The following is a 21,156-nucleotide window of genomic DNA, read 5'->3' as shown; positions in this document are numbered from 1 at the left end:
ATTCAACGACCTCTACAGTATGGTTGGCACGCGACGCACCGAAACGAAGGCCTACACTTCGATTTCCTATTTATGGGCGAAGCGTGACGAGGACCGAAGTACGTCCTGGTCCTTAAAGACGACCTGACCCACTACTGCCGCCTCATCGCATGCGACAGCCCGACAAGCCAAGTTGCCGTCGAAGCCATCATGGAATGGTCGGCGCTATTTGGAGTCCCAGAAGTTTGGATCTCAGACGGCGGAAGTCATTTCAAGAACTCCGTCATGAAGGAACTTGCGACGCGCCTACGAGCACAGCACAACATAGTGCTTGCATACTGCCCATGGCGCAACGGGACGGTCGAACGAGTCAACCGCGACATTTTGGGACTTATGCGAATCATGTTGAGAGAAACAAAACTCAAGGAAACAGAATGGGATTATCTGTTACCGGTTGTACAAGCCAACATCAATCAAACGCCAGTGGCGACGCTGGACCACACAAGCCCCATGGAATGCTTCACAGGCTTGGAGCCGACCACAGCGCTTAACACCATCGTTGGCAAAGTCAACGTACGACTATCAAAGACTGGTTTCCACACGATCGACTGGAAACAGAAGAAACTACGGCAAGCCGTGGAAGAACTACGAAAATCACTACAAGAAGTTCACTCAACAATCGTCGACAAACGGCGCGACGCCGAAAACAAGCCAATGTTTGAGAAGACAAACCACATCGAAATGAAGGTCACAGAAGGAGACTTTGGTCACGCGTGGACGAGAACACACATTACCCCAAGCTACTGGTCACGTGGATTGGCCCCTTCCGTGTCGTCAAGTGCCTGCCCTATTCATGTGTCATAGAACACCTGATTACGGGGGTGCAGCGCGAAGCGCATCACTCACGACTCAAGTTCTACGCGGAAAGCCACTTTCAGATGACTGAAGAAATTGTCGACCACATCAGTGAGCAAGGGACCACGCTGGTTGTTGACCAAATCGAGGACGCAAAGCGCAACCCTGGTTCTAACCAGTGGAAATTATTGATCCGATGGAATGGCCTAGAGAGCCTCGAAGCAAGCTGGGAAGAGCTCCCGGGGATGCACCAGGAGTTCCCATCCTTGGCGCAATCGTTTGCCGACCAATTGCCAAACGGCGTTAAACGCAAAGGGCTGGTCGAGGCCCTAGAAAGGTTGTAGAGTACCCTCCTTCATATCATTGTTCCGAGCTGTCTTACACGAGCTAGGTGCCGGGCACGGGCATAGGGGGAGTGTTTGGTTGTCAAGATGGACATACTCGTAGTCCTAGCACCCACTCGACGCGCCTGGCTGGAGCCATTCGGGCGGCCAGGCCCGGTCTGCGGTGGACGGCTTCGGGCGGCGCGGTGTGTGGTGCGAGCAGGAAGGGTTAGGGTCAGGAAAGGTCAGGTCTAGTCTCCGATGATTTGTGGAACCCAAAGGGGATTTAGACTTAGAATTAGTATAGGGTTAGTTTAGTCAGTTAGTGAGTAGTTCAGTTCTAGTTTTGCCTCCAACTGCTCAATACACCACCAAGTTTTGCCCGGGAGTCCACTGCTCCCCCAACATTGTGTTTGTGTTGAGAAGTTGCACAGAGGCGCAGTTGCGACAGTCCGTCGAGAGCGAGAACTTGCAGCGTGGCCGTCCAGCACGACGAGGCTGCGATCGAACGATGCTCTGGTGAGGATTGTCGACATGTCCAGGTTCGACTTGACGCTCTGCACATTCATTGTCCGTATGATGGGCAATCATCAAAGCGAGCAGCAAGTTATGCGGTGTATGTACACTATGCAACGCATATTTTGCTGCTCGCTTTGATGATTGACAGTAATACAGTAGTGAATTCCCCATCTCCATTGCTTCTAGCTGTGGTGATGGGGAATTTTGTGGATACCGAGCATTGTTTGAACATTGCGCATAACTCAACTACCAATAGCATGAATATTCCGACAACGATTCAATTGGATACTCCAATTTGGTGAACTATCGCTGCATTTGAATTTGTACCGGTAGGCAATCCCTACGAACTCCATAAATAAGACATGGATCGCACGGTGCAGCTGATTGCATTAATGGGGTGTTGTCGCTTCACGCGCGTCTTGCTTGTTACAAGTGTCGCGCAAAGTTGTGTACTAACTGTACGGTACTTTGAGCACGATGATGTATGGACAAAAGTCAAGGTGGACGAGCCAAACGAACGGCCCCGTTGAATCCAAACTGATTTTAGAGCAACGCTTATGAGCAAGTAAGCTCGTGTGAAACAAAAGACTTGGCATTTCTTGCTTAAAATACATACTATGGAGTTGGGTAGAGTTGATTAACACCCCTGACCACCGGCCAAGAGGTAGCACGACGTGGATTCAAACATGGTCATCATGATGGCCGTGACGGAGACACAAAGGATGACGAACGTCAATACGATGATCAACGCGCCTATGACGGGGTACGTGCCTCCATGTTGGAGCATTTCCTTGACAGCGGCCTTTTGGGGCGGCAGGATCACCACCCAGCAGCATGCAAGGACAGTTGTCCCGTACACAACCAAGTACGAGTACGCGGCGTGGTTGCGGACTTCTGCCGTGTCAGTCTCGATGTCGGCTTTGCTAACTTTGAGCTGCGTCGAGTAGACGTTGGTGACCATTGATCCAAAAGTCGCGGGGAGGTTGCCCATGGTCGTGAGCAGGCCGTACATGAGCCCTTCGTTGCCATCGCCCGCCAGTTCCACAACCACAAACGTGGACACGACGAATTGGACGGCGTAGGGAACTTGTGCGGTGAGGGGGACGCCAATGTAGAACCACTGGTGACGCACGATATCGTAGATGGTGAGGTACTGCACAATGGCATCGATGACGACACCAGATAATGTCACGATGACCAAAATGTAGCGCCAGTTCCAGTGGGTGCCCCACCGGCCGACGGAGAAAGACGTGGTGGCTAAGATGATATACGTGATCACGCCGACCACGGCGCTGTTGACGGGCTCGACGTGGGCCCAGTAGACCGGGATGTAGTTGCCCGCCAACGATTTGATCTCGCTCGAGAGCAGGCCGAACATGAAGTAGAAGATCATGACTTGCCACACGGCGCGCTGCTGGATGAGTTCGTACACGTCGTGAAAGTACGTGGCAAAACGGATGGCGCCGCGCTTGCGGTCTTTCATGAAAAAGTACACCAAAAACACATTCGCGACCACGGGCACCGCGAGGATCCCGAAGTATGCGTTCACGCTGATGTCAAACCCAAACTTGCCGCCGTAACGCTGCGAGCTCATAAGAAACCCAGACATTGCGGTGGTCAGTCCTTGGAAGACGAAGCGTGTGCCGTAGATGGACGACTGCAGACGCCCACGCACGCGTTCGGGTTCGCGTTGAGCGTATTCGACCACCAAGGCGTCACAAGCGACGTCGGCCATGATGTAGCAGAAGCTCGCCAGGGCGCAGAGAAGCACGAGAACCGACCCGTAGGACTGCGCGGCCTTGATGTTCTCGTCCGATCTGTCCAAGAGCACTGACGGACCCACCGGTTTCAACGCAATCACCACCAAACAGATCGCAGTCATAACCCATCCAATCAAAATGTACGGCTTGCGACTGTAGCCCATGATCGGCAAGCAGTCTGAGAGCATGCCGTAAAACACCTTGAACGACCACCCCAAATTGACGAGACCGTAGGCAGAGCTCAGCTTGGCCGACTCCAAGCCAAGGTAGTAGGTCAGCACGGGCATGCCTATGCCAGGAATTCCACCGTAGCAGATGCCCACCACGGCGTACTGGAAGAGAAGAGTCAAAACTTCGGGGGAGGTGTACACGAGCGGACCGCCTTCGCGCAGGGCGCCGCCGTCCTCGAGGTCCAGCGGGGTACTTGCGTCTTTGAACCCGTCGACATCCTTGTCGGCCTGTTTGGTGATCGACGCGATGTACGACACGCGTTCTTGGAGGATATGATTGACTGGCATGGTAAGTCCAAAAGTGAGAAGATGAGACTGTGTTCAAGCTCGAACACTGACTGATGGAAGGTTGAACTAGTATGTACTAGTACTACGTAGTAGTACTTGAAGTTGAAATCTTTTTCACCAGATGGATATTAATAGCGACAAGTTGAAGCAACATACAGAATGTTCCGCTACCATTATATTTCACATGAGTGATTTTTTGGACTTCTTCGCCAGGTTGAGACACATCCGGATATTACGGATAGTTAACTCAGACCGTAAAGACACTTTAGCCCCCGACCACCCAAGTGTTTCGCATGCTCTCGCCCCCTTCCTCAAGTGCTATTCATTCCTCGTCCTCTTGACACGAGTTACCCACATCTACGGTACAGTGTAGTGTATGTACTGACTGACTGTACTTTTCCGTAAACAAGATCACCACATTCGGCCATCCTCCTTGAAGCTTGGGATTCTCTTACGTACTGTATACGTAACATGCACTCGAGAGGGCAATGTGCCTGGGAGATGCAGGAACAGGACACAGACACATGACTACGTTATGAAGAATTAAAGGTCCTTGATTATTCCTTCAAATCCTGGTATACCATTGTCGAGGGGATATATATGCATATTTATTCAAGTTGTCATGTGCGAGTAAACAAGGAACTGAATCTGCCACTTCCACGGAATCAAACGGCGTATGTATGCGCGCGACAGTTACATATTATTTGACTGAACATCTTTATCTTCATATGTGTATGCCTCGATTTTGGCCTTCCGTAACTTCGTGTTATGATGAGTTGTCGTCCAGTTCCCGCATCTCCCTGTCGCGATATGGACGTGTCTCGTGCAATACTAGTACTAGTAGGTAGCCAACACAAGGTCACAAGGCGTCGTCCCTAAGGGTATAGCTATTGTAGTGTACTATCGCTACCGGTAGACAACGTACACGATGTTCACGAAGTCTCTGTAACCCGCAATCCAAGGTGAGCAATTAAACTATGCGTACCCGACGTACTCGGTGGAGATGATTGACTGGCACGGTAAGTCCAAAAGTGAGAAGATGAGACTGTGTTCACTGTCAAGCTCGAACGCTGAAACGGGACCAGTAACTGATGGAAAGGTTGTTGAACTACTATTAATAGTAGTAGTATTGTGCTTTTCATGTAGTTTGCCCGTTGTTTAACTGCGTTAAACAACCAGATGTTTAAAATAATAAAAGCCCGATTGAAGATAAAACAACGCTAAACACAAGTTCTGCATTTCAGCAGAATAAAACAACCCTTACTTTATTTCAGGTGCTACTAATCGAGTTGCAGCACCAGGCCAACTTACGCCGTACAAGCACCAGTTCATCACGATGCATACCGTATTAGGATGTGAAATGGGAGTACTATACATCGTGTAGTCGTAGTGCGCCCTTGCCTTCCACGTACAGTGCTAAGGTTAGAGCAGATCAAGAGTTGAAGGTATGGCATAGCTTTGAATCATTGGACAGAGCGACGACTACATGTACTGTAGCCTAACTATATCCCTAACGTTATATACATTACTCGGAGTAGATAATGTTAGTACTGTAGTGATCACGGATGGGAGGTCATGTATGTGGCCATAGCTCCTTCAGTTTCATTGCGTCAAGCACCTTGAAATGTTGACGTAAAGCAAGTTGTTTGCCAGAATGAAAACGGCAAACAACTTGTTTTACGAAAGTGCCAGTAAAACCACCTTCAACCAACCAATCATCGCAATAGATAAAGTAACTTTAAAAACGCACCCAACCGTTATTCAAGTTACTTTAGACATTATTTAAGCCTGAGAAATTTTTAAACAATGAATTTAACCCTGGAATTGCCAAAAAAGGTGCAAAGCACAATATGTAGTACCGGTACTTGAAGTAGTAGTCTTTTCACCAGATGGATAGCAATGCGTTGAAGTTCACGTTTTCCAACAAATCTGTCAAGAAGGGGCACTTTAGCCGTTCTTGCTTTGGCCTTTTTCGCCGAGGTTCGGTCACTTACGGATAATATCCGGTCATCCGGAATTATCCGGTGTTCTCTTTCTGTAGAAACCGGACTGTTTATGCCCAATTATAGGTCAGCTAAACAGTCCGTTAATAATCATCTTTAGTTTTGCCCTCGACCACACAAGTGTTCTTCGTCGTCGTTCCTCCCCAGTGCTACCTCTTTATCGTCCCTCTTGACAAATCTATACAGGAGGCTGCGGGAAATCTAGTTTTTGGCCTGGGCAAAACCCACAATACGTAACGGTCAATTCGATAGGTTGACTTTCAAACGAAAATACCGGTAGAATACTTTTGGCAGTTACTCCGGAGGAACAAAATGTAAGCACGTGTTGACATTTTGAAAACTGACACGATTGATTAACTTTCGTGGCCAATCTTGACTCTAACTGTAATCTCAACGTTGTGCTCTGTTATATGCGCCAAAGTGATATGAAATTTAAGGAGGTTTAGGTTGGGCTTTTTTAGGTTGAAGGTTGACGAAACCGACGAAACTTCAATGTTTGAGGTGTGATTTCACGGGGTAATCGCCAACATGTGAGTATCTGAGCAAAACTTCGAAAACAAGTGAAAACTTCGACAATATGTGAGTAAGTACTTAGTTCTAGGCGTACTTAACAAGTGGTGGTATGTATTAAGGACAAACGATTGGCGGATGGAAAGTAACAGTGAGGTGCCCGACGAGCGCAATGGAGACAAGCGACTCAACCTTGAAAGGGGAATGACGTTTCACTCGGGAAGCGTCTTCGTCGATTACGTGCGAAAGTCAGCATATCAGAACAACAAACACGTAGTGGTACTGTACGAACACGTGGTGGAAACAATCGTACGGTTGTTTGTTCGTCCAGTCGTGCCTATTCCAAGTGACGGCGTACAAGACATCCAAGAATCCACCCGACGCGGCTCAACCGCCTTGGTACATCTCTTCCGTCGTCCCTAACCATGCCGACTGTACATTCATCGCCATGCTCACGGTGCGTCAAATTGCCCAACTCCCGAGTGTTGTCAGCGCCGTGCAAGCCAACCGGCGCGTTGAAGCATCGTTTGTGCAAACGCAAGTACATGCTCTGTATGCGAACTATGTATCGCGCAAAGCAGCATGCATGCGCTACGTTGGACAATGTAGAACTATCATCGTACAAGTGGCTTTCACGTTTCTTGGAACTACTTGTCTCGTTGAACCCCGGGAGTGCATCGAAGTGCGTAAGCGACAGCAACGGCCGTTTTCAACGATGCGCGCTCGTCTTTAGGGCATCTGTGGCTACTCAACCTCGAATATAGAAAGGTTTGGGATTTCATGGTGCCCACTTCAAAAACAAGCTGTACAGTGGAATCCACCTTGTTCTTGTTGGCCGGGATGGGAACTTAAACAACGTACGAATCGCGTGTGCTCTTGTGCCAAGCGAAAGCGAGGAACACTGCAGTTGGTTTTTCTGTACGTGCATGGAAAGTGGGGTTGTCATGACGGTTCCTATGCTCTCCGACCGTGGCCCTGGTATCGTTGCTGCCGCTCGTTCTCGTGGGATCCAGCTGAGGTATTGCAACACTCCACATCATCCGCAACATAACCAGCAAGTTCCCTATGCTGTTCCCGCAAGAGCACCACAACCTCATTTGGGACATACAAGGGGCCTTCCAAGCAAGCAAGTACGAGTCCGGACTGGCAGTTCTTGGCATTCCTTGTGCTGCCCAAGTGCAATCGTATGTTGCTGACATTGACCCTGAAGAAGTGGGTCGTGTTCACGTACATCGGGAAGACGATGTTGTATGGTTGGCGCACTACGAACTTTGTGAAGAGTGAACACAAGACTTCGCGCGTCAACGGCTTACGCTACATGTTGCCGTTTCCATTTGTTCGCGCGTTTGTGGACTTTATTCGTGACGACATCAAGAAAAAGCGCGATCGAGCCAAGACGTGGGTTGAAGAAGGCCGCAAAGTAACTCCTGGAGCACTGATGTCGTACGACGAGCAGCTTCAATGGGTTGCACAGTACGCTACGAACCTTGTCAGCGACGACATAGTCCAAGTGTTTTCGACGAAGTATTTGCCGAAGGTCACGAGGCGAATCATCGTGTCGAAGCGAGATTGCAGTTGCGGCTATATGGACCAGCAAGGCATACCATGGCGGCACTTCATCGCTGCACTGGTGTCAGCTGGCAACGTGCACAGAGTGCTTGAGTACTTTGACCCCACGTATCATGTCGACGTGTATGCAACTCCATTCAGTGGTCGGTTCGTTCTTTCTCCCATCGAAGCGGAACTCCATCAAACCAGTTTGCTCCCCCCACAAGAACGATCGACTCGCCCAGGGCCAATTGTGTCCTGAAGAATCGCCAGTGCTGGTGAGCATGATAATTCCTCCCACTACCGGAAGCGTTGTTCGACATGCAAGCGCCTTCCCGCCGACGACGCTGCCCCATGACTCGTTTTTTTAGCAGCACAGTTCGTTCGTAAGAAAGACTGATCCGTGCAGCGTCGACGCGAGCTCTAACCATCACCACATCGAAGACCAGTGGTGGTCGATGGAGTAGCGGTGGAGTTGTGCATGTGTCAAGCTCCTTTGCATCAGCTATCTTGTGCATGTAGACAGTACATGGAATTGCCAATATCTTCATAACACTAACAGTAAAGTGATCGTGCAGCATGACACACCTTCCAATTACACTGGCGATTACATTGTCTTCAAGGAGAGTTCTGACTAATACAATCATGTTTGCTTTGAACACAGTGCGCGCAAACGCACAATATTGACATCGTGAACGTATCCTGAGAATTACTATTAATATTTAATAGTAGGATAATTTCTACTAGTAATTCTCAGGATACGTTCCTTTGGATCAAAATCAGGACAGACTTAAGTCCGTCCTAATTTTGCTATTTTGTCCTGAATAGGGTCAGATGTCCGATTTCAAATCAATGAATGTTTGTCGTAATCGACACCTTTGCTTCCAACTAAGATTTTCACAATTTCAACCAATCATAGTCATGTAATATTACCCGAAAAGGCGACCTTGGCAGAATTGCAACTACTCCAATTATTAATCTATTATCATACTTCTTGCAAGATAGTGCAAAATATAATTTGCGCTTTTGAGCTTCCCAATTCTAACCAATCATGTGCATGATGGTGTACTGGAAAATATTGGAATGGAGTGATGTGCAGCAATCATAGTCACTAGTGTAGCTGGGTTTTTGGGCATTATTCTGGAGCGTAGGGGTGGGAGGTGCTTTGGGGGTAGCCAGACTGCCTGGAGGGAAGCGCGGAACTTGTTCTCGCCTTGCAACTCAGCTGCTTGGTTATGATGGCAGCCAAATGTGTGAAATCCTTTGAGGACACTCCAGCCAATCATACAAATTCATTCTTGGGAGCCAATTGAATTCTATAAACTGCTAATTATCACCAATGGGATGGCCTAGGTGTAAAACACGATGCAATTATAAAATATCAATATTCACCAATCAGTTGCACAGTTTACAAGAACTAGCAAGTACAATGGTGTCGTTTCTGGCATCGATGAAATGTTACTCTGCATCGATATTCGACTACCCGTGGTAACGACGACAAATTTTACTGTGAATTGGCCCTTACGTTAATACATACCTCCAATTTTGTCCATGTTAAGTACGCCTAGTACTAAGTACTTACTCACATGTTGTTGAAGTTTGCACTTGTCGAACTTGTTGCCGAAGTTTTGCTCAGATACTCACACGTTGGCGATTACCCGTGATTTCACGTGAACCAACATGAAGTTCATGAATCTGATTACATATTCGTTGAAAACTTGGTGAGAGGTCTATGGACAAAAAAATTGGAAGGATTTGGACAAAGTTTAGGTAGGTTTGTTTTACTGTTAGGTCAAAGTATTGAATTTTCAGTTTACAAAATGTAAACTGGGTTTCTTACATTTCGAAAACATTTTATATTCATTTTAATTATGAATTTTAATTAAGACTTGTCCAACTTTTCATTCGAAATTATATTACGTTTTGCGAGTTTTGCCCAGGCGAAACCGGATTTCTCGATTTTCCGCAGCTTCCAGTGCTGCTTTGCAGTCAGTGCAACTCTGCATGTGTATTTGAATTTGGTATGTATGCATAGTGGTATATCATGCCAAGAAATTGCCAATTTACTGTTAGGAAATCACCGCTTTTCGTTCGATTGTGAAAAGGAAATTTATTTTCTTTTGTATTTTTATTAGCTTCCACGAAAAGCAATGTGGAGTCAATTTGGCCCTTGAAAGCCATTCGTATCTGTCACGGACAACAACAATCATCGCAAGACATCCACCTTTGCTGTGTCGTGCACATGCAGCAAGCTCCTGCGTCCAATAAAGACGCCATTCCGTGGGTCTATTGCATTGCATGCGCCTGAGTAATTCGGTTGACACCGTGACTGAAGCAACGGAAAGCTTTAAAATGCGAAAATTGGCGTTATCTTTCCAGACAAGTTTTTGGGGTTTGCTGCATAAGTTACTACTTCAAGTACTCCGGAGTAGTATCATGGCAAGTTCACCTCAGAGTATGATAACTTGCCCGCCACCAAGATCCAATTCACTTGATTCACACTGTCAATCGGTTTCGCGTCGTAAAATTCTGATAGTGGAATTCCCTTGACTCCCCCTTTCCAGTGCATGCATGCGCATACAGTACGTATATATGTAAGAATCCCAAGCATCAAAGAGGATCCCGAATGTGGCGTTCTTGTATACTAACGTTAGTACGGGAAAGTTGCACCATATATGTGGGTAACTCATGTCAAGAGGACGAGGAATGAATAGCACTTGAGGAAGGGGGCGAGAGCACGAGGAACACTTGTTTGGTCGGGGGGCAAAACTAACAGTAAACGTGACTTTTCGGTCTGATTTAACTATCCGGATATTGTCCGGATAACTAAGTGCGACCAGGACTTGTCCTAATCTGGCCCATTCGATTGGGGAGGCAGTCGAGAGAACTCATTCTCTCAGTACAAACTCATGTCCACATTGACCAGTAGAGATGAGAGTAAATTAGGATTATGCTAGGTCATTGCATACAGGCCTCGTCCGGGAGCGGCACAGCCTACGGCCTACCTGCAATTGCCCGACAAGAAGAAAAGATGGATCATTCGGTGAAGTGAGAAGCTTAGATCCGCGCTCTCGTACGGCCGCGCTTGCGCAGACGGCCTCCCGGGCGCTCGGGGCCAACGTAAGGCTTGGTCACTACTTTATGTTTCATCCCACAACTTCATCCAATTTCATCCAATGTCATCCAAATTTCATCCACGCTTTTAATTCAACAATTATATTATATTAACCATAGTACAAGGTTGGTATTAATATTCAATGCTGTCCCGTAAGTCTTAAGTATGTAGTAGCACGCCTTAAAAATAAATACCAAGGACTTACGGAACATCCGGTTAATTAACCGGTAAATAAGGGGGGCTCCTCGGCCTGGTTCGCTTCGCTCCCGGCCTCTGGTGCTCCCAAGGATTAGATAGATCATTGCTGTTTCGTGTTTGTTTCGTAACCATCATTCTCTTTCAAAATATAGTATGGACTTCACTATCGGAGTGTTGATCTTGTTTCGTAAATGGGTAAATATGTATAAATACTTCCTCTGTCCAGGGCACTGCCGACTTTCAAAATTCGCATGTTCCAAGTTACTGGCGACATTTGCATTTCATTGGCTGTAATTCTTCAATTTCTCTCAATATTGAAGATTTATGACATTTCATTGTGTTGTGGTTGGAAATCGTAATGCAAGTTCCACTACCTTCATTATTTTATCCAATCAATGAACGTTATGGTTTTGATTGGACATAAATACGTGAGGCTGACATACTGTACTTGTGCCTCGTATCACTAACTGACCTTGGAGATCGACACAATGGCCACAAGCACACATGATTCCATGGGTATCGCTATGCGATGGACGAGTTGGTGGTGGTATACAGGATCTGTATTAACTTGGTTGAAAAACCCACTTTGCATCACTTGTGTACGTAATGACTACAAATATAAACACGGAGCATGAGGAGATGAGTGAATTGGTTGTTCCTATACGTATATTAGCATCAGCCATCCTCCAAATTTTCCTTGCACGCCGATGGGATCCCAGCATCAAATGGTACGATCAACAATCACTGCCACACATCGTAATCCGTTTTCACACAACTTAGAAGTGTATTTGATGGTGCGATGGTGAGATCGCAGTGCCGGTGGTCACAAGCGCTGAGCATGTCATCACCATGCCACCAAGTACCCTTCTAGTGAACAAGATAGTGTGAAAACTTGGTGGCCGTTGGTGGTCGATTTACAGTTAGAGGAAACACAGAGTCGATATGACATGGCTAGTCGTGATGATGTACTGCATGTACTGTAAAATGGAGTGATGGAGTGGTCACATGTGCAGCAATCGTAGTCACTGGGGTAATGTTAGCAGGGTTTTTGGGCATTATTCTGGAACGTAGGGGTGGGGTGGTAGTGGTGGGTGGTAATCACTTTGACTGCTAGTCAGTACCACCACCACCCTACCACCCACGCTCCAGAATAACGATAGTCAAGGTGATGGTAGTGATCTTTGCCCGGGAACGGTAGTAGTGACTGCTGGGGCTCCAGAGGTCGTGACTGGGGTTCATTACTATGTCTACTCCTGATCTCGACAGTGGAGCTGTATAGTGGTGATTGCAGGGTAGCTGTTGCCGTGCCATGCTACGAGAGTAGAAGTTGAAGTAACAGGAGTTGGTTAGGCAGTATGGGTGGGTGTGGGTTGTATGCGTTATTTGGCCAGCATATGCCGTGGCCGCAGGAGCGGCGGTGGTGGTCGGGCTCTTATCGGTTTTACCCCCCGCAGGACTATATAGCATATATAGATTCAAGTTAAACGAGTTTTATAAAAATTAGTGTGCGAGCAAGTCTTTTTAGTGTAGGACGAGCACTATATACTTCGAAGTACTGCCTATATACTACTATATACTTCGAAGTACTACAAGTGTATACTATTAATACTTATACTATTATATGCTACTATATACTACTACTATATTGTCTATATGGTTACGAGGTGTTAACATGTATTATTGCACCGTCGCGTTGTACCTGCGAATAGCACACACGAATCCCTTAAAGTAAGCCTTACTGTCGGAACCGTGAGCGAAAAACCAACTTCGCCATAGGTACTCGTCCAAGTACGATGGAAGGTGGGGACGATGCATGCCGCGCATCGCTTTGGAGAAGCGCTTGATGCGAATTTCCCATGCGCCTTCAATGGATTGTGTATGAGCACCGTTGATGGGGTTCACAAAGTTTTCCGTGTGGTTCACCCACTCGTGAGTGTAGCCTTGGTCAGCTAGTAACGGGTTGTTGGCCAGAGTATGCTGCTCGTTTGAAGACACGTACGACCCGAACTTGTCCGAACTACAATGCGGTTATGACATAGACTATGTAGCCTATATATATATTCTATATAGAATATATAGGCACACATGTACTGTACTTTCTTACATAATATGGGAGCCCGGAGAAACATGTTTCTTAATCAAACGCGACAAGGTTGGCTTCGTCCTGTCAGCACCAGTAATGACACCAAACCACTTCCCTGTGGCTCTATCCACACCACCGAAAACCCAGTGCTCGGGATAGTGCCTGCCACGGTTGTACTTGCTCTTTTTCTTCATGGACGTTTCATCGATTTCCACTGTAACGCCTGGCCCTCCAACCTACCACATATCGATATAGGACTATATAGCACGATATAGGCATGTGTCGAAATATATAGACGTATGTAGGACTATAAAGACATGTATAGGACTATATAGGACTATATAGGACTATATAGTACAAGTCATACCATGTATAGACGTATATAGGACTATATAGACATGTATAGGACTATATAGTACAAGTCATACCATATATAGACGTATATAGGACTATATAGACATATAGTACAAGTAATACCATCATGGGTGTGAGCAGCATCTCCATCGAACACAACTCGCAGCAGTAGTTGTACCAGTCGACTCCAGTTTCCATTGACAGTTCTTCTTCAGCGACGACAGCGGACACAGGTCGCCGTGAGGCCCACGCAAATAGCACGCGAACGACCTTGGTCATAGGTAGTTTGGAGCGTTGGAACCACAAACCTGTTCGCACACCAATCTGGACGTTCCCGAGACCATCACAGGCACGACGTCGACATCGCCAACGCTTCTTCGCCGCGTCATACGTCATTGCACAGGGGCACTTAGGACACGTCATAGCCTTGGATAATAGACCAACGTCCATACACCAGGCCACACATGTCCATTCGTCGCCAGTGGCCTTCAGGACAGAGTGCCACGAGAAGTCCGCGACGTCCGACATGTCGTACAGCTCGACATCGGCACGGACGGCATCGGCAGGCACCTGGTCGAGGGGCGGACCATGTGCGTCGTTTTCAGCCATTTGAAATGTGAGGTGTGATGGCCAGTCAACAATTATCCGGATGATTTAATGTGTACATGTACTATAGTATATGTTAGAGAAGTACTGAACTTTGTATACAGTTCATATAGTCTGTACAGTGCATTGACGGTGTAGGTAATGTAGTCTATATAGTGCATATAGTGTCTATATAGTGCTGAATATACTCTACATATAGACTATATACGTATTATACAGTCTATATAATACAGTACATATGTAGTCTGTATCACACATACTGTATGTAGTCTATGTAACGCATATGTAGTCTATATAATACATATATAGTCTATATAATACATATATAGTCTATATAATACATATATAGTCTATATAATACATATATAGTCTATATTATACATATATAGGCTATATGTAGAGTACGAATAGACTATATAGTTTATGTATAGTCTATATAGTCACGACATAGCCTATATACGCACGAAATAGTCGTGATATAGACTATGTTCGTGGCTATATAGCCTATTTGGACAATGTTATCTATGCCCTTACTATACAAATAGTTACATAATCTCAACGCATAAAACTCAACACAAAAGTGCAGTTTCTTACTTTTTAGCTCTCTTGGCTACTCGGCGGTTGCGCGGGGTTGGACGAGCCGGTTCAACTAGGTTGGATTCTTCTACTTCAGAAAGTCCGGGTGATTCGTGCAAAAGGGCGCGAATCAGATCCGTGCAGTCCATACCTTGTTGACGCGCTAAACGAATAAGAACGAGTAGTACGGCCTTTCCACCAGACTTACTCCGTTCTACTAGGTTCACTAGTTCGATATCCGACTGTAACGACACTTCTGGCTTAGTGGGCTTCGAGGCTGGCGCTGTTGCTGTAACTACAAGAGGCGGCGCCGGGATCATCGTGCCGTATAGAGTGCGGCCCTTGCGAGGCCACTCCAACTTGTGCACGGCTTGCACATGGACTTTGAATTCATCGTTGGAGTGAGGATACGCTTTATCGCACTCAATGCCGTTGTCAACGCGGCAGAGCCACTTGCGAAGGTAGTTCTCTGGCTGCGACGACATTCTGGAAATGAAGTTCCAGTGAATTCATGGAGGTGAGTAAAGTAATCCGGTTAACCATCACTTTATCCGGATTTTTTGGTGGCCACAAATGCTTATAGTGCTGGTCCTACACTAAAAAGACTTGCTCGCACACTAATTTTTTATAAAACTCGTTTAACTTGAATCTATAAATGCTATATAGTCCTGCGGGGGGTAAAACCGATAAGAGCCGGTGGTCGTGGTGTGTAGCCAGGCTCCGGCCCGGAACCTCTACGTCCTCCTAAGCGTACGATTCGTACGCTTAACGAATCGAGAATCGAGTGCGTAGGCTCTACCGTAGTGGTGACGTGGTAGTCACGGAGAGCCGAAGCTCGAGCGCCAGGTACGCTCAGCATGATGGCGTACTAGTAGTACAGTGTACGTCATCAAACAAGTATCGTCTTGGAAGCTTGAAGCTCAAACGCGATGCATGAAAATACCTACTACGTAGTATTTTCTAGCGATGTGATTGGCCTAATGAAACGTAGTGCAATATGAATTACGTGTTGTTCCCTATTTGCTTGAACAAATAGTTTCTCAAATCTAATTACTAGGCATTTTTAAGTCAAATTAATTAAATCCTGGCCAATTTGTTTTCAACAAATCGAAAATATAATGCGTCGTGCATTACGATGCCGTTATTTTCGCCCATATTTCATATCATTTTCTGGATTATGGCTTACAATTGCTTTAAGTGCTGATTATAAAACAATCTTTTGCGAAAATGCTTGCAATTCCCTTTCAAACAATGTATCATTCGCCCAAATTGAGTGAGGGCTCGATTGTCTGTGTCAATTCACATCAAAATACATGTCGGCAGTAACCTGGAACAGAGGAAGTACTTGGAAGTAAAGATAATAATCAAAAGAATCGAATCTTTTGTGTCACGTGGTTTGTGTTGTTTCCCACGCCAGTGCCAACACAAACAACCAAATCGGGGAGTGCCGACTCCCTGCAAACCGCACACTTAGTTGTTGTTAACACGGCGCTGCAGAACCAAGAGTGAGATTCCGGCAGTTGACTGGGATAGGTGTTCTGTTTTCTACGTCCTAGTACTACTAGTAATACTACGCCTTTCCGTTGTTGGTTCGCCAAGGGTCGGCACCAGGTGGCCTCAGTTGAGGAACACTTGTGTCATGCCGGAACTTAAATTAAGTCGCCCACCACAACACACACACCAAGCCATGTCCCGCAGGATACACTTGGGACTCGCTAATTCTTCGCTCTTGCTCGCTTCATCGCCTTGCGCAACGCATCGCCTTCGCTCGCTGTCTTCACGCCTTCAACGTAGTTCTTCACCACGGTTGGGCATTCATGCAAGAGCTTCTGCAACGGTTTCCAAGAGGACTCGATATCTTCAAAACCTTCCCAAAACACTTCCAGCATGAAGTCTTTCACATCCAGGACAAACTTGTGTCCAGCGATGGATTTGACCTTCAGCATGATCGCTTGCTCACAAACGTTTTCGAAGATCTCTTCGGTCACTTAAAGCTGTCTTCGGCTTAGAGCTGACTCTTGATGCGTGTGCTTTCCGAAATTCATGAGTTACCAGGTGCTCCAAAACGACGGAGTATTCGCCCACTTCCTTGACTCGGTAGGGGCCCGTCCAAGGTACGAACAGCTTGGTATGATATCGTTCGTCGACGCGGGGCCAGAGTACATAATCGCCGTCGCAGACATTCCACGCTTTGTACTTCTCAGTCGCTTTCGTCGCCTTTGCCGCGCGTATCGCATTCTTGTCTTGGACTTCTTTGTGCATAACTTGCAGGCTGGTCCACAGCTTGTCCAAATTCTTTGGTATGTCCTTGACCGTCCAGTCGCTTTCTCGGAGTTCCTTGTTCATGCCCACCACGACGACATCCAGATGAGTCACCGGGTTTATAGCCGTGAACAGCTTCATCGGCGACTTGCTCGCCAGTGATGCGACCGGTGTTTAGTTGAGGTTGACTTGGACCACCGGCAATAGGTAGTCCAATTTTTGTTCGGCTAGCTGGTACTCTCGCAGGATGACCCGCATCACTTGGAGGATGTCGCGGTTCATCCGCTCAACCGTTCCATTTCGCCAGGGGCAGTAGGCCAAGGTTAGGTCATGATGGACCTTGAACTTGTGGGCCAACGCCTTCATGGCCACGTTTTTGAAATGGGTTCCTTGGTCGCTGACACAGCCTCGTGGCATTCCGTACCGCTTCGTCGAGTCCACTAGGGCATCCACACATACTTGCCTCATGGGACCATCGCAGCAATGAGCTCTCAGTAGTGGGTAAGATCGTCTTTGAGTATCAGCACGTACTTAGCACCACTGAATGCTTCGCCCATGTAGAGGTAGTCGAAGAGAATTCCTTCGTTGCGCTAAGTCCGGCCAAGACCAAGCTGTTCACGGACCAAGTCAAGTGGTGCGGACGCATCATCAAAGGTGATGGCGTCAAGCAAGACCCTGAACGCATAGAACATCTGTGTGCGATCCTCTACCCTACGAATGCGGATGAATTGCAGCAGTTTGTATGCGCCATGAACTGGCTGTGGGAGTCGATGACAGAGTACGCACAGACCGTCGACCCACTGCAGCAGTGTCTGACGAAGGCCCTCCAAGGCAAGGGCAAGAAGAAGCGGATCGCGTCTGGTGTTCAGTTGGAACTGACCGACGGCGAGAAGCTAGCGTTTGACGCCGTGAAGTCCAAGCTACGATCATCGGGGGAACTGTCTCACCGGCGTGATGACTCGACGATGTGTTTGTTTACGGATGCACGGATGCGAGCGATTATGGATGGTCGATTGTGGTAACTCAAGTGGTGGCATTCGATGATGTTAGCCCAGTCCAAGGACAACTTCACGAACTACTCTTATGTAAGTCGGGGATGTTTGCGGGCCCCCCGAAGGCGTGGTCAGTCATCGAAAAGGAGGCCTACCCTATTGCGCGTGCGTGCGAGAAGCTCAATTACATGTACTGTGACCACAAGAACTCATTCATGTCTTTGCCCCGGGCGAAGAATGGAAGGCGCACACACGCGGCAAACTCAATCGATGGGCTGCCATTATTGGCGGCTATCGTTATGACATCATACACATTGACGGCATCCACAACCTTTGGGCGGATATGATGAGCCGTTGGGGTCAGCCGACATCAAGTCTGGCGATCAAGCGGGTCAAAATACGTCGGTGTCAACTCGGTAGTCGTTGGTTAGCCGATAGTTCTTGAGAACGTCTTCGTCGCTCCATTTGTCGGCCGAATTCAATGACTTGCACCCATCTGGCTTCAGAATTGGGTTCACCGGGCTAGACCACGCACTTTGTTGGTTGCTCTTGATCACGCCGGCATTAAGTAGTTCTTGTGCAAACAACTTGAGGAACCACTCCTCCAGGAGTTGTGCTTCCTTCCTTTGCATCGGTAAGGAACACACCCAACCTTCGGGGTCACCTTCAATGGTTTCACCTTCGCCGGTGGGTCTGAACCGTCGAACTTTGATTCGCCTGATGTCATCCTTGCTGAGCACGTCCCACAAGTACTTAACATGTTCCATTGGAAATCCGTTATCGACTGCGTCGTCGACCATGCCTTGCAGGCCTTCCTCGACTTCATTCTTGGCTACAGGTTGCACCGTCTTCATGGTCGCGGTTCTGACGGCCGATCGCTGGGGAAACTCGATGCAATCGTCACCAAATTCTTCCAGGTCATCGCCATCCTCATCCAATTGTAGGCGCGCCACCTGTTCCAGCAGGCGGTCGATCTCGATACCAATGGTCTTGAGGGTGTCATCCGATACGAGGAATTCGTCTCCATCGTTGTCCATATAGCAGCGACGCTTGCCTGGCACCTTGGCTGGTCCAGCGGCCGCCTGCATTGTTAGCGTGAGGTCCACGTAGGAGCTCGCTTCGAAAGGCATCTGGTTGCATGCTATTCCCACAAATGGCGCAGCCGACATGAAACTTAAAGTTGTGGCTGTAACGCTTGAAGTTCATCCACCATGGCTTGTGGCATAATGTTCAGGTCTGCTCCGATATCCGGGCAGTATCGAACTTCCAGCACACTGCACACGCACCCAACGTCCATCATTTTCCATGGTGGGCGGTGGGGGCTTCTTCATTCGCTTGGCATTCGCTTTGCGTTCCCGCGCCTTAAACCGCTTGACGGCGTTCTTGCCCGTTTTCCAGCTTGTATCGCCGCTATCCCCGTCTGTTTTGTTGGGACATTCCCGGGCCATATATCCTGGTTGCTGGCAGACAAAGCACAACATGCCGCGGTCATCCCGGCCGGGTGAAATTCGAGGGCGCGCTACATCACGCACAGCTTGGGCAAGTTGGTCATCGTGTCTTGGGCGTGAACTCGATTGAGGTCCGTACTTCGTGGCTGGTGGGTCCCCCGTTCGCTTCTGGGTCGACGGGGACCACACCGCCGCACTCATTTCTGGCTTGATGTATCCACCTGGTGGACGTGGATAATTTCCTTGAAATTCCCGCTGGTCTCGAACAGCTTGATTGGCCTTCGTCGCACGTTTAGTGATGCGGCGCCCTTGGTCGTCTTCTTCCCAGCCACGTTTTGAACCATAGTTGTTCCTTTGCTAATTGATCATGTCTGCATCATGCGTTCGATCGAGGATGTCCGCAAAAGCCACCAGGTCGCTCGCCGGCACGGTCTTCATTTGCTCTTCCACTCTGTCGCGCAGGTAGCTGGGTGTGACATGCGCTGCTACTACCTTTACGAATGTTCTCAGCATGGTCGAATCCTTGAGTTGTTGACGTAAACCGTTCTCATCGATCACATCATCCACCCGCTCCATAAATGACACCAGGCGACTGGTCACGTCTCAGCGTCCGACAGTACGTCTGCATGTCTCACTTGGTGGGTGTTCACTTAGCGCTGGTTGCCCGACGATTTCCACGATGCGGTCGCGGTAGTCGTCCTCACTGAGTTGTTCCACATGCACTCGCCACACATAGGTGCACGTAGCCTGCAGGAGGCTGCGGTCAGTGGAAGGGATCCACCCCACAGTACTCCGTTGCCACTCGCCACCCATACGTTACGCATTCGCCCGTAGTTTGTCCTCATATGTTTCCCGCTTCTTTACCCAAGTCACCAGGAAGGTTCTGTCCATACAGGTGATCCGAAGGGGTTGGACATCTGTCACCACCAATGAAGGTCCACTGGGGTTGAGGCTGGGTCCCCTTCCCCCGCTGCTTGGCGTCGGTGGTCAGCTCGAAAGAGGTTCCCATCCCGAGCTGCATGGTTCATTCTTTCTGGGTGTGTGTGTTTGTAGCGTACGCACGGGGCCAATTCCTTGCTCCTATATACTTCGTAAAACAGGCATATCGTTAAAATACCCCCATCGTTTATTACTAACGTGGTCGAAGGCATCCAGGGTATCGGGATTAGGGTTATATCAAAATATTGTATTTGAGAGTACTCATATAAGCTTTCCTGTATAAACGTCAAAATTAATACTATTAAAAGATATAGGTTATTATTTGTAAATGTGATATTTACCTCATTTCCGTCATGTTTTGTGACATATCTCACAAGATATTCATTTCTACACCTGACATCCAAAGAACGTTTTTTTATATGGCGTTTAGTTATGAGCGCACAAGAAGTTTCACTGAAGAAGGCCATCTGGACCTTGAGAAATGCATAAATATTCCCTCGATGCCTTCGACCACTGTAAGTACTTAAGACTCACGGGACAGCATTGAATATTAATACCAGCCTTGGAT

The 21,156-nt window shown here is 47.7% G+C and overlaps 4 protein-coding genes across 4 annotated transcripts; 1 reads left to right on the top strand and 3 right to left on the bottom strand.

Annotated features, from left to right (window-relative positions):
- Positions 1 to 2,313: 2,313 nt before the first annotated feature.
- Positions 2,314 to 3,954, bottom strand: H257_09936 (hypothetical protein; the record flags this gene model as incomplete). The annotated part of the gene is made up of 1 exon (XM_009836322.1): positions 2,314 to 3,954. One exon carries the CDS (start codon positions 3,952 to 3,954, stop codon positions 2,314 to 2,316), a length of 1,641 nt encoding a protein of 546 aa, XP_009834624.1.
- Positions 3,955 to 7,653: 3,699 nt separating this feature from the next.
- H257_09935 (hypothetical protein) lies at positions 7,654 to 8,277 on the top strand (the record flags this gene model as incomplete). The annotated part of the gene is made up of 1 exon (XM_009836321.1): positions 7,654 to 8,277. The coding sequence occupies one exon, from the start codon at positions 7,654 to 7,656 to the stop codon at positions 8,275 to 8,277; it is 624 nt and encodes a 207-aa protein (XP_009834623.1).
- Positions 8,278 to 13,005: 4,728 nt separating this feature from the next.
- On the bottom strand, positions 13,006 to 14,374 carry H257_09934 (hypothetical protein; the record flags this gene model as incomplete). Its single annotated transcript, XM_009836320.1, has 3 exons — positions 13,006 to 13,345; positions 13,433 to 13,647; positions 13,889 to 14,374. 3 exons carry the CDS (start codon positions 14,372 to 14,374, stop codon positions 13,006 to 13,008), a joined length of 1,041 nt encoding a protein of 346 aa, XP_009834622.1.
- Positions 14,375 to 15,208: 834 nt separating this feature from the next.
- Positions 15,209 to 15,432, bottom strand: H257_09933 (hypothetical protein; the record flags this gene model as incomplete). Its single annotated transcript, XM_009836319.1, has 2 exons — positions 15,209 to 15,242; positions 15,308 to 15,432. The coding sequence occupies 2 exons, from the start codon at positions 15,430 to 15,432 to the stop codon at positions 15,209 to 15,211; spliced, it is 159 nt and encodes a 52-aa protein (XP_009834621.1).
- Between the last annotated feature and the right edge of the window lie 5,724 nt (positions 15,433 to 21,156).

Source organism: Aphanomyces astaci (assembly GCF_000520075.1).
Source record: "Aphanomyces astaci strain APO3 unplaced genomic scaffold supercont1.25, whole genome shotgun sequence".
NCBI classification, from domain to species: Eukaryota; Oomycota; class Saprolegniomycetes; order Saprolegniales; family Verrucalvaceae; genus Aphanomyces; species Aphanomyces astaci.
The sequence above is the reverse complement of the archived record's forward strand: the minus strand, read 5'-3'. Positions and strand labels throughout refer to the sequence as shown.